Source organism: Stegodyphus dumicola, chromosome 8, assembly GCF_044657685.1.
Source record: "Stegodyphus dumicola isolate Sdum_Otavi_A_Nest chromosome 8, ASM4465768v1".
NCBI classification, from domain to species: domain Eukaryota; kingdom Metazoa; phylum Arthropoda; class Arachnida; order Araneae; family Eresidae; genus Stegodyphus; species Stegodyphus dumicola.
In genome coordinates this window covers 104981944-104996210 of record NC_140775.1, presented here as the reverse complement: position 1 = coordinate 104996210, position 14267 = coordinate 104981944, and the positions used below count along the sequence as shown (strand labels likewise).

At 30.0% G+C, this 14267-nt stretch overlaps 1 protein-coding gene across 1 annotated transcript in view; it reads right to left on the bottom strand.

Annotated features, from left to right (window-relative positions):
* Positions 1-14267, bottom strand: part of Atf6 (bZIP_ATF6 domain-containing protein ATf6) — an 89247-nt gene that overhangs the window by 18232 nt on the left and 56748 nt on the right. Inside the window, exons 10-12 of the mRNA XM_085822221.1 lie at positions 13702-13866; positions 13469-13589; positions 9119-9203 (exon numbers count right to left, since the gene is read on the bottom strand). Coding sequence (XP_085678347.1) covers positions 9119-9203; positions 13469-13589; positions 13702-13866 — 371 coding nt within the window. The remainder of the gene's footprint in view (positions 1-9118; positions 9204-13468; positions 13590-13701; positions 13867-14267) is intronic.

The following is a 14267-nucleotide window of genomic DNA, read 5'->3' as shown; positions in this document are numbered from 1 at the left end:
TCATGAGGAAAAATTCAACAAAGATTTCTTTTCATACTCATAGGCCAAAAGATTACATTTAGAGCTACTTTAATTAAGAATAACTGATATGTTATTCAACATAAAACCAGAAGCGGCATCAGAATATGACCACACCGAATGGCAGAATTTAGGGAAGCAAAAATTTTTGGAATTTGAGGAAGTACCGAGCGGCAAATTTAAGGCATGAGAAGTTTTTTATAATTTACAGAAAGCACTGGGATCCTAAGTTTAGGGCGTGGTAAAAATTTAGAACTTACGAAGGCGCTTTGTTACAGAATTTAAAATCTGCAGAGACTGCACCAGGCGTATCTAGCGCCAGCCCTAGATAAAGCCTTAAGTATATGTGGGAGTTTATTTATTCAGGACACATATTAGTTTTAAGCATGTGCAAGAAATAAACGTAGGTAAATAGTAAATAACTAATACAATTCAGGCTTAATTCAGTACGCAATAGGAGCAAGACAAAATTTACTGGAACAACTTGGCTTTCGTCGCCAATCTTGTGATACTCAGCCAATAATGTATAATGGACGCTATTAAGCTAGGCTAAAATTTTCTTAACTGATTCTAAAGCATTTCAGTTAATGTAGCAGACTGCGCTGCTCCTTAATCTTCCAATTTGATCCAGCTTATTATTTTTTGCAGACTGTTATTATTACAGTAATTTTATAAAAATTAATCTTGAACTTTCGATTATGTCGAAAAGAGCGTCTAGTTCTGGAACTGCCAAAGGATCTACAAAGCGAAAGCATTTTCGATGTCCATTAAGCAAAAAGAGAAATTGCTGCAAAAAATGGATAAAGGCATATCCGTCTCAAAATTAAGCGAGGAGTATGGCATTAGAAAGTCAACCATATATGACATAGGAAAAAATAACTTTTTGAATTTTTTGTGGATTCCAACACCCCACTCGCAATGAATAACAGAAAAAGTGTTTGCTATCCTAAAAGTGACTATCATGACAAAGTGATGATTGAATGGGTCAGACAGTGTAGCAGCGAGGACGTGCCATTGATGGTTCCAATGCTAATGGCTCAAGCCAAAATATTTCATGAAGAAATGAACTTAAACACTGAGTGCACATATTAGACAGTTTGGTTAACCAAATGTAAAATTCGCCATGGTATAAGACAAAAATTCCAGGTGAAAATGCTTCAGCCAATACTGAAGCTGCTGAACAATTTGCAGATGAATTCATTAAACTCATTGCTAGTGAACAATTATCTCCAGAACAAATTTACAACGCTGATGAAACTGCTCTTTTCTGGTAATATGTACCACGAAGTACTTTGGCAACTTCTACAGAAAGGCTCCAACTGGTGTCAAAAATTCCAGAGCAAGATTAACAATATTAGCGTGTGCAAATGCTGCAGGAACACACAAGTGCAAATTTTTTGTAATTGGAAAACCCGCAAAACCTTGAGCATTTAAAGGAGTAACAATTTTTCCCATTATATATCGTGCAAATAAAAAAGCATGGATGACACAAGCGTTAATGAAAGATTGGTTTGAAGATCATATTATATGCGAGACTCGGCAACATTTCAATTCGCTTGGTTTACCCGATGACTCAAAAATAGTCCTGATTGTAGACAACTGACGACTCATACTTCACTTAAAGTTTCAGTGAAAGATAATGATTCCGTATGATTCTCCCTCCAAATTGTACGTATGTCATTCAGCCTATGGATATCGGAATAGTGCACGTGCTGAAATGCAAATATAAAGTAGCATTTTTAAAATTTATGTTAAATTTCTTGAACAATGGCAAGACCAAGACTTTTTGAAATATTTTAGCATAAAATCTGCTGTGCAGAGCATCGCAAGATTGTTGGAAAGTGTGTCTCCAGATACGTTAAAAAGCTTGGCATAATTAAGGTCAGCTATCATATTTCATGGTGAGGGCGATGAAGATGATAGCTGCGAATTTGAAGGTTTTTGGATATCGCAAACTAAAGGTGAAATTTTTCAGTTAATGGATTTTGTAAAGAAATGTGGAGAAGCAGTAATAAATGAAGATGATATAACAGAAGATTTTCATTGACGATGCTCCAATCATCAATCAACTAACAGACGACGAAATCTGTAGTATGGTTCTAGATCCAGAAAATACTGCTACTGATAGTGAAGAAAGCGACAGAGAGGTTATTGAAAATGAAAAACTATCGATTGACAAATGAGTCAGCATTCTCGACACAGAAATTACAGGACTTGAACAGTGGAACTTTGTAACTGAACAAGAAATAATGTCTGTTTATAGAATTAAAGAGAAAGTATTAGCACAAAAAACAAGGCAACTTAAACAACTTACATTGAAAGAAATGTTTAATAAAGTAAACAAATAAATATTAAGCCTTTTTTTTTTTTTTTTGTAAATTTTGATACCCTTTAGATCATAATTGCTCTGTATTTCATATTTTTAATTGTATAATTCTGCTTGCCATTTTACCAGATTTAAATTGATGATCTAAAATCCAGAAAAATCGCCAAAGTTCCGACGAATCTGGATTTCGGACTTTGTACTGTATATGTAATCTAAATAATTTCAGACATGTAACTGGACTGTAATAGCAACCCCCTATGTAATCACAACTGGCAGTACTTACTAAATAACAATAAGTTTTAATATCCTTTATAACCGGGATTCCCAAAAAGTGGTCGATATCGACCCCGCGGTTTCCTAGGGGTCGACATAAACAAAAACTGATTTTGGGGGTCGACGAGGTCTAAAAATCGACCCCTATTAAATTAACATGAGTTCTTATTTAAAACTTTAAAGATAGGTAGGTACTGTATTGTTTATGTTGTGTTACGTGTGCTAAGAATAATTAATATTTTTGTAGGAAACAGCATTGTTGTAGTAATGTAAAGTCTCAAGTTCGTACAAGATGAAGAACTCGGCAAGTCTTTGTGGACAAGTTTGTGCAAGATAATGAGTTCGAGCGTACGTCTTTCAGGCGCATTTTGACTCGCTCTCTATTTGACGCTTACACGATTTAACACGAACGAATTCATGATCAAGTCCAAACATGTTCCTGATATTTTACTATTTAACGAGCTTGCACTTAGGTTGAAAGTCACCAGGTTCATCCATCACACTGAATGTTTTATTTTCTCTTTGCGAATTAATACTTTTTTAAATATAATTTCCTACTGACTTAAGATTCTTTAAGTACTTAATTTGTAATAATCATTATAAATTAAACTTGATATTTACTGAATTGTATGTCTTTTTATTTTGTTAAATTTTGATGAGAAAATGAAGTCAACTTTACTCACTTAACCAAGTGCAAAGTTTTCCAATTGGTACCTTAGTACCTAAGTATTTTGTATCAATACGAAAAAACTAAAGATAGGCCCCCTTATTTATAATAGTCTGCTAACTTAAAGCATTGCTAATTCTCACTCTGTTGACCTAAGTCAGAATGAAAAATAACACTCTGTAGCAGCTGTTTTAAGTTAGCGGACCATTATGAATAAGAGGGTTGATCTTAAAAGTAGGTAATTTGGCCATGGGGGTCTGAGGTAACAGTTCATTTTGGAAAAGGGGTCACTTGTCCAAAATAGTTTGGGGATTCCTGCTTTATAACATATTATATTATGAAAAAAGTTGTAAAATTGGTGCTAATATGAACACCAGAACAGAAGATATTGTATTACACTATAATCAGGGTTCGTACACATTTCTGCACACAGATATTAAGTACATTTAAGGACCATTTATGAAAAAAATGAAGGACCTATAAGCAAATGGGAACTGCATAAATTCAATTAAAATATTATCTATGCCTGAACTTCACTTTTGTAATACCATTCTAAAAATAAAATAGATCTGTAAATAGGATGAATTATTATTTTACACTTATAATAGTTGAACATATTTGAAAGAAGATAAGTGACATTTTATTTACATTTTACAAACATCTTTAGCTTCACGTTGAATTTTTTTAAAAAATAATTTTTTTAGTCTCATTTTGTCACAAAACTCACTCAGTTTAGAGGTTTAGTAAATAGCAAGTAGATTTTATGTCAATCAGCACAGGTTAAAATGATAAGTAAAATCATAATCAGCATGGTGACCACAGTAAGAATTAATGAAAAGCAGGGTAAGCAGTTAGCTATAAATAATTAAATTAAGTAGTTAGATAAAATTAGTCATTATGGATTTACATGGCCACTATGAATTATTTTTTAATACTATTTTTTTTAAAAGCCCTATTAAAATCACAATCTAATAAAATTTCAATTTAAAATACATGTAATTTACAACATTTATTCTTAAACGATATTAGGACAATTACACATAAGCTACCAAGCATTTATGTTTAGTAGCAACAACACTCAATAAATTATTTATGCTCTTTTTAATTTGAAGCCTTCCCAGACATTTTGGTTATTTTATATGAATTTCCTTCTCTTTAAGCATCTTTTTCTAACAATTAGAAATTTGTCTCAATACACAAACCAATGTTCTCACAAGTTTCTGTGTGCTTTATCTCCTAACTTGTCAACCTCTCCACAATGTCTCTATGAATATTTACTTGATCTGGTAAAAGTTAAATAGTCCACCCCCTGACAGACGTGAAGTAAATTATCACTAAGTCTAAAAGTAACTACAAAGTCAGACAAAGGTTTAAATGAGTCCTTATTTAAAAAGAACTTAGAACATAAAGGCATGTTCTTATGCTAACAAAATCAATTGCAGCTTCTGGTGATGTAATTAAAGAGTCAAATTCAAACTAAAAATGTGGACTACTGATCAACTACTATACAATTTTAATTTACGCTGGCTCAGTAACTCCTTTATCATAACAAATTCAAATATCGTCATCAATGATGTAAAAATGAATAATTACAAATTATCAGAGCTGGTAGGAACTAATGCAGTGAGCAAACGGAGATCAGAAACACACTCTCTTATACTCCAAAAACCTCAGTTTTAAAACTCAGTTTAGTTGATTTTTATTCTACTGATGAAATAGAAATGGGCAATTATAGTAAAGGCTGAAATTATAAACAACTGGGTAATTTATATAATAATAATTGTGCATATCTTTGAGGAACAATTTTTTCTCTTTATGTATTCAGTGTCTTTCTTCAACATGTTTCCTTTTCATTTCAGAATTTTTGAATTTAATTAAAGATTTCTGTTATTCTAAAAAAATACATTTAGAATGTATAGAAAAAGCTGTTCGTTAGTAATATGAACATTCAGAAGAAATATGAAATATATATGGTAATAGCCAGTTACAGAGCTGGTGTATCGTAATATAAACGAGAAAATTTTTAGAATTTAGCACAAGCATTGGAAGCAGACTTTAGATACTAGGTAGCAGAAGTTAGGACCCACAGAGATTGCATCATGTGGGAAAATGCCCTGTGTAGCATTAAGACATAGTAGATAAATTTTTTAAATTGTCAGCTTTCAATTTCTTTATTAATAAAAAAATTCCTTTCTATAATGCCTATCCATGTGATAATATAAGAAGCATTTTTGATATTTTCCACGTTTGTGTCTAGTGAAAAGTACAGAAAATAAAAGGAAGATAAACAAGTAAAGAAAAAGATTCTAGTATCAGAAGTAAAGCATTCAAATATTATGTTTTCATTGTTTTTCCAGATGTTCTCCAAAAGGTAAGAAATTCATTGCAAACTTGCTTTGAAATACATCCACTACGTGTTATACCATGGAAACGTTTTTCATTTTGTCACATTTTTCTGGAATATTATAGTATCATGAGTCTATAAATCTTGCCTTCAAATTCTTCTAAACTTTCCAAGCTGCAATGTCTAAAATCCTAAAGAAAAATTACCCTAACCAATTCTGTAATAGCAAAAAGCCAGAAATATTTGGGGGGGGGGGAGAGGGAAAAGTGTAAAATTAATTAATTTTATAGAGAAAACTGATGCATATTCTGAGACAGATACATAAAAAAAACTCTTACCATGAAAAAAATTTAAAAAAAATTTTTAATTATCTACATAGCTATTTTGCTTTTATTAAGAACTGTTTCGTAAACTGTACTTTGCTTATTTTTAAGATACAAAATATTGCATAATAAGTGGCCAAAATGGAACTTTATAAAATGACAGAGAAAAATAAAAATGTTTTATTTTAATGTTATTTTTTAAATATAATTTCAATATATTACCATTATTTTAATGAAATTTATCAATGTCACAATGTTTAAAAAAATTGTCAAAAAATTCCCAGATCTCGGAATTAAAATTTTTTTATAGAAACTGATCTTAATATCACCAAAATGTTGATAAGTCGCCAAATTTATAACTGTTAAATAAAAGAATTCACATCCCCAAAAGCGAAAAGTTGTTTAAGAGCTCTTCATTAGAAAAAAATGAAATAATTTCGAAATGCTTTATGTTTCACTTCTTGCTCAGAAACTCAAATATACCACCATTTATATTAGAAAAAGGAACAAATTATAACCCATGAACTCATTCAAAAGATAACCATATTTGTCAGTGAATCGCCAAAAATATTCCTACAAAATACTAATTTACACTTAAAATGGCAGTCGTAAAAACAGACAGAAATCTCAGACGATTAAAATTAAGGACCTTTTGCCGATTTTGGCTGAAATTAAGGACCAAAAATCGGTTTAGAAAAACCTAAAGACTCTTAAGGTCTGCATGAACCTTGTATAATGCTTGCAATAATAGCGGGTGAAATCCTATACACAATTTCCAAGAGAAAAACAATGCCATAAGATGTCTAAAGCCATTTATACCTTCATGCAGGAACATTGTTAGATAGAGGAACTTGATGTACTACTAGAAAAGTCATCTACATAGTAAGACACAGAGTCATATAGGGGATAATCCTACGTAAATTTTTAGAGAAATGAAAATGGATTTAGCAGCTATCCATGATGCAGTATTACAACCTTTGAATGTGAATGAGTGAGTTGTTCAAAGACTATATTAGGAAGGTTTACACGTAATGGCCGAAGGACAGATATAATTTAAACTCATAGCAAATTGCATTGCTATTCAGCAAATTTTTAATACCCTTCCCTAAATAAATAATTAAAAATCTTTAAATTCATTACTTAATTTTATTAAACATAATTATGAAAAATTAAATTTTTTGATACTGAAAATTTTAACCATTTTCATAAAATAGTGAAACATTTAAAAAATTCTATATAATAAGAAAAACAGCATTACATAGCTAAATTTCAAAATAATTTACTTATTAGCATTTTTCTATGGGATGATAATGTAAAATATTTCCAGCTGCACTAATTAGAACCTTACTTCATTTATAAAACACTTAATGTAAAATTTTAATATCCATAGCACTATTTAAATTTTTCGACTGATGAACTTAACATCAATGACGATGAAATAAAGTGAAAAGTACACAAATTTGAAGGACATTTTTTAAACAGAAATTAATGACATTAAGCATTGGGAAAGCATAGTTGATATGATTTGATGTTTGAAAATACTCATCAAATCACTTTTTAATTCAGTATGCTTGATTAATTTTCAAAGTACAGTTTTTTTTTTTTTTTTTTTTTTTTCACTTCTGGATATTGAATAGATCAACAGCAAAGTTTCATATAGATCCATAATAAGATATAATTAGTTGTCATAGCAAATCCTCAATCCTTATCATTATATTTTTACAATGCCATATTTTCCATCAGTGTAGCCACACTAGAGATAACTGACTGCTGACTAAATGTAATTATATAGACTTAGATGCAGAAATGCTGCATTTATACATGCTGGTCCATAAAGCCAAGGCAGATAGATTAAATATTCATTTTTATTTTAATAAATATTTTGCAGTTGCAAACAAATTGACACACTATTTATGTATTTTCAAGAATATACACATTTCTGATATTGTTGCGATAGGGAGAAAGCAGTGAGGCGGCATCTCAGCAAGAACAGAAGTATCTTAAAAATAAGCAAAGTACAGTTATTCCAACATGGCAGCTTGTTAACGGCTTCAGTTCTCGAAATTTTGAGTTCAGTTCTGAATTACCTATGTCATCATCACTATGTAAAAGTCATATGATATGGATTAGTCTTGAAATAACACAATGTAGAAAAGGTAATACTATTTTTAGAATAGAGAGGAGAAGTGCCCAAATTAAAACGAGAAATGACTATTGGTAATTTATACATGGTAATTTATATATATACAAGGACTATTGGTAATTTAAATTATAATTCTGATTTACAATTTTTTTTTTATCTTATATACGCATTCTGACTGGATGTGAAGAAAAATGAACTAACCTCTATAGAGGATGCATTACTATTCAGATTTAATAATTACATTAAATTATAGCTAAAAAAAAGGCATCAGCATTACTACTTAAATAGAATATTTTGCTAAAGGCACAAGAAATGTACAAAGAATTTTTTGACACTTTTATAAAATTCCGCAGATCATTAAGGTGAATAATCATGAAAATTACATTGTATGCACGTGTTCTAGTCATTAAAACATGAAATTGTTTTATAACAACTCTTGGATGATATTTTAACAGTGAGATTGTGTTTTCAGAAATATTTCTATAAGTACTCACAAACAGCTGTTGCAGAAGAGAGGTAATTTAAAACTGAACATTTCAGAATATAAACATTTTTACTGGAAAATTAAGTATCTTTATCATGTAATACTAAGGGTGTGTGTACAGATTAAAAGATCAATGCTATTTGGTCAATGTTTTATTTCTACACTGACTTGTACGCAAAGGAATAAAAGTGCTGTGAAAATATTTTACACTTATTAGTTGACCAGTGCTGATGAATATTACAGCATGCTCATCAATTAATTCTAATTATTCAAATTTATGCAGTGATTTGAATGTGCTGTGCAGCATGCGAGTCAAACTGCATTTTGCTTCTTTTTTCCATCAACGGAAGAAAAACTGATGGAAGTGATCACACTGAAAAAATTATCACAGAGATTCCATATACATAATTTGATGGCCTATTAAATGAATAAACACAATATTTTGCATTCAACACAGCGGATATAAAAAAAAAGAGACTACATAATTAAGTTTACAATACATGTAATAAGTTTAGGTTCAAGTCAAACACAATGTTTTACCATTCCAAATCATGGCAGGCATCACGAATGACATTCGTGGACGCAGTGTTTGATTGTGTGCAATTGCTGGGAGTAACAGATGATCCTAAGATAAAAAAAGTAGTTTAAATTATCAAAACTGTAAATAAGTTTAAAAAATAAAAGATATTTTCATTTACTTAAAATAAATAACAATATAGTGAGATATCTAATTATATTATTATAATATCTAATTATATTATTGAGAATTTTCTTCAGATAAACTATAAAAAAAATGGCAGAAATAAGATGCTAAAATATTCATTTTGAATTTAAGCCACACCCTCATTTCATGGCTTAAAAGTCTGAATGAAAGAGGTAGCTTAAATTCAAAGTAATATGGTAATAAAAATATGAATGAGTTGTTGAATCATATAAAAAGGGATACCTATTTAAAAAAAATTCCATTAAAATATTACTTAAATGTGTGCAATGCAAAAAGATCACTTATAAAGTACTTTTAAGTCCACTAACCAAATTTCTTGATATTATAGAAATCAATGAGTATATTTAAACCTAATTAAATACAAAACAGACCTGAATAAAGAAGAAAAAAACAGTTTTAAAATATACATAAAATAACATCAGCATTATTAGAAGTTCATTATACCAACAAATGGAAAAATTTATATACCAAGAGAGGTGAAAAAATACACAAACTATGCATCACATTAAGCAATGTACAGAGTAACTGATGTGTACACTACATGGCTTTTTTATGCATTTCGCCCTGTATTTCATTTAAATTTATTTCCTCAAATTCCATTAGAGATATATTTCTAATTCAATTAATTCAGTTCTCACTTTGCAACAAGGCAAAACTACATAAAACCTCAAAATATTTTTATTTAAAATTGGAAAAAAAAAATTAAATTAAATTAAATAAATAAATAAATAAAAAATAAAAATAAATAAATAAATTAATTAAAATTAAAATAAAATAAATAAATAAATAAATAAATAAAAATAAAAAATAAAACACCTTATACAGTTAAAACAACTTTTACAATTAAAATTAGTTTCTATGCAAAAACAAGCAATTCGACCAGCGGGCAAGAAGGCTGATTTTTCGGTGGACAAATCTTAAAGTTTCCTTTTGGTCCCCTGCTTGGCAAAAAGACACAATATGCAGAAACTGACTTAATTCACTATTCTGCTAAGTTTCAAATGTAAACAAATATGGCTGTTATGGTTAAAAGAATTAGATTTAGTCGCACTTAAACAACTTTTAAGTTGTTTATAATTATACAACTATTGCATGCAGATTAACTAAAGGCATAAAAATCTTAACTGGACGATAGGAATAACTTATAATTGCCTGCTTTTATTTGATTTGGATGTTAGAAACATCTTTAGGAGTAAGCTTAACATACTATTTTTTCCTCAAACTGGGGCAATTTTGAGACAATACTCAAAACAGAGAATGAAACCTATTATAGTGTCTAATGACATGGAGAAAATAAATGCTGTGAGGTGATAATGACATGAGTCAAACTGCAAATGGCAGCAATGGCCCTGAAGTGCCTATTTTAAGGTAACAGATATAAGTACCTATGCTACAGGACAAGCACCTATGATTGAAAAATCCATAAAGAAGTTACCAACAAAAAGACAGAGTGAGTTAAAAGACATTTTTCATATCTCAATTGAATATACCTTATTATTAAGAAATAATTAGTATTTATCACTAGTGTGATCTTTCTGCAAAAATACTTTGTTATTTCTAATGGCTTTGAAAAATTCATTACATTTTAATTCACTGTTAATTTTTCAGTGATCTAAAGCTTTTATGGTTGATTCAGCTGTTCTACTTCTTCAGACCATATGATATTCATTTAGAAAACACTCTTTCAACTGTTGCAGACATGCCTAGCATGCTGAAAATGTATTTGACCATGACAGGACAATGAAACTTTTCTTTTAAATGACTGAAGAGCTGTACCCACTTTTCTCAACAACTTTTATTTTTCCAAATTTCACAATTAGCTGACCAAAGAAATTCTGCAATCATTACATCATAAAAAGTTGTTCCACATTTATTGCATTATTTATAACAGTTTCATTAATTTTTTTCACCTGCAGCTTCAACTATTTCAGACCATGTTAATCCATTGTTATTCATCAAATAAAAGATTTTGCTCCTTCAATAGTGTCTTCCAACAACTCAATGTAAGAAAGATTACAGTAAAAAAATGCTATAAACTCTAGTAGGACTGTATTGATATTTATAGTTCCATTATTTTTTAATATTATAAAACTTTTTTAACAGAGTACCTAAAACGTCTATCACATCAGGAATTCAGATGAAATAGATGTTTTTGAAAACCCATTCAATAAAATAAGTTGTCTAGTAGAACCTCTCTGATTTGAAATGGGAACAGGCCTTTTTTACTGATTTGCAGTGCAGACTACTACTCCTTTAGAATCATTAATTTGGACAGCTAACTCTACAACTGAAAACCTTTTGGTAACAGTTGCAAGAAAATTGATGAAATGAAAGCTAAATTTCATGCCTGCTCCAATGCACAGGCAGTAAATTTTAGCAACAAGGGCATTCAAAAGCTCACATAATGACACTTATAAAATCTCCATACAGACTATGCTTAAAATTAAATACACTACACACTTTAACAATACATTTGATTTTCTTTAATTTTCTACTGTTTTTGACCCACTGCTCTTATTTCCTGATAAAATGCAAACTTTTGCTTTGAAAATTGCTGCTTTTGGCAAAATCTGCTGGCATTGTAAACACAACTGAACACACACACACTTCCTAAATGTCCAATTCAGAAAACAATTTTTTAGAAATATACAGAAAATCCAAAATTAGAAACAACTAGAAAAATAATTATGTCACTGATATTTATTTGTAGTGTTGATGAGATAAATTTAACAACAGAGTGACAATAAGATTCATAAACTATTTTTCCGTATTTTTTACATTGAAAGAGAAAATTTTGTGAGGAAAAATAAAATTCTAGAAGTAGCAATGAGTTTTTGTTAGGATTATTTAGATATGACAAAGCAAGTGAGAATTATGTGCCTAAGATTGGTTAGGTTTGCTTTATTTAATTATGACACAGCAAGCTATGATAATCTATCTAATAGAAGGGGCGTCTTTGTTGAGGACTTTTCAAGAGCAACTGGTTCACATGCAAATTACACACGAGGAAAACCATAAAAATAGTAACGCAGCCAGCCCACTTGTTAAGAATCAAACCCATGTCAAACTATGTGTTCAGTCACTGTATCGTTTAATTGCTAGTGGGTATTCTGCCTAAGGAATGACATATTTTATGGATGAATTTTTAAAGGAAACTAGCTCATATTTACATTACATACAAGGAAAATCAAATAAACCTTCTACAGCCAGTCTATTCAATAGATGGGAATAAAAATCTGGTTTAGAGTACCATTATTTTTTGGGTTTAACCAATCTCTTACTGTTGGGAAAAGAAGTACATGACATTAACACTTACTTCACAGAATAATTATTATTTTTAAACTCAAAATGTTATAAACTAATTACAATAAAGTTAATATTACACATAGGAGAAATGAAAGAATTAATCTAAGAAAAATATGTAATATAATGAAAAACTTTAAAAAAAACTCTTTTCCACAAAGATTTTTACAATTTTTACACACAGTACAAATAAACAACAGTACTTTTATTCCTTTCAGTACTGACCTATTATCCCGTCGACCATAAAATTTGGGTATGATCAAATCATGAAAGTTAGCAGAGATACTGCCAAAGTTGTGCCAATTGTTACTGCAGAATTATGAGCCACATTTCTGTCTGCAACTGCTACAATAAAATATTCATCAGTTTCTCTGCACAATTCACCAAACAGTAGCGGCTGCAAAATTATTTGATACACTTTGTTTTTGTGGTTCATAAAAAGACTTCTAATTTGTTACGCCTTCATTTTACTTAAAGCTCTGTTTAGAATGTTATGAATACAAACTTCTAAAAGCTGTTCTTTTTCTCCATTCAACAGATGTTAATTCTCTCAAACAGCTGTAAATGAACAGGAGTGTAGTCACAAATGTGATTCCAAAACACTCAAAGTCATTTTTTTTTCCAAAACGCAACACAAAATGTAACAATAATAGTTAATTTATATTCACTAAAACAAAGGATAGACTACCAAGAATCAATCTGAGTTACATCAAATGAAAGTGCAGTTGTTATGAGTGTCTTGCGACATCACACTTATCTATAAACCAAGCTAAATTGTGCAGCTTGGTGCTGGTTTCACTGTCAACATGATAATATGTAATTACCTACTTTTTTCCAATTAAGGGAGAAAAATTAATACTTACTCCAGAAAATGATACAAAATAAAATGAATCATCTCGCCTGTGAATGGCATCAAAAAAGTCTTCATATGCTTGACGAGGTGTTTGATAAATTAGTATCTCATTTCCATTTTTTCTTTTTGCCCTTCAGACAAAATTTAAATTTATATAACATTAGATAATTGTTTTCACTCCTTTGATATAAGATTTCATTGAATATCATCTCAATTTAGGCAGTTAAAAAATATATTTCTTACCACACATCTCTTTGATGTTCATTCCTTCGTTTCGACCAAGGTTGCAGCTTTGGCAACGGTCGTGATGTATCTTTCAAATAGCCTAAACCTTTCTGTTGCTTTGATTCTTTCTGCTTCTGCTTTTTCTCAACTCTTTTAACCCATCCTAATAGATCCTTTTCTAACCTTTTATTAAAAAAAAAAAAAGTTTCACATTATGCCAAAGAAAAATATAAACATTGGTTACTAATACTGATTTGTAACAATACTTTAATCAGGGTTGCCATTCAAACAGGAGAATGAAATTCCCTGACTTTTCCAGGTGTGTCTAAAAAAAATTCTAGTCTATCCGCGTAGTGTGCTTTAGTTGTGCTAAAGGTAAATTAATTATGGTGCCACTTGATAACACAAAAATCTGCTAAATGCATATGACTTATATACATATATATATAAAGTATATTACCCAAACAATTACTATTATGACTACAACAGGAGTTATTTTCCATTTTCCTCAATAACTTTCATTTACAAAAGAAATTAAATAAGTACAATGCATTCCATCTAAAACAAAATCAGAAATGAAATTC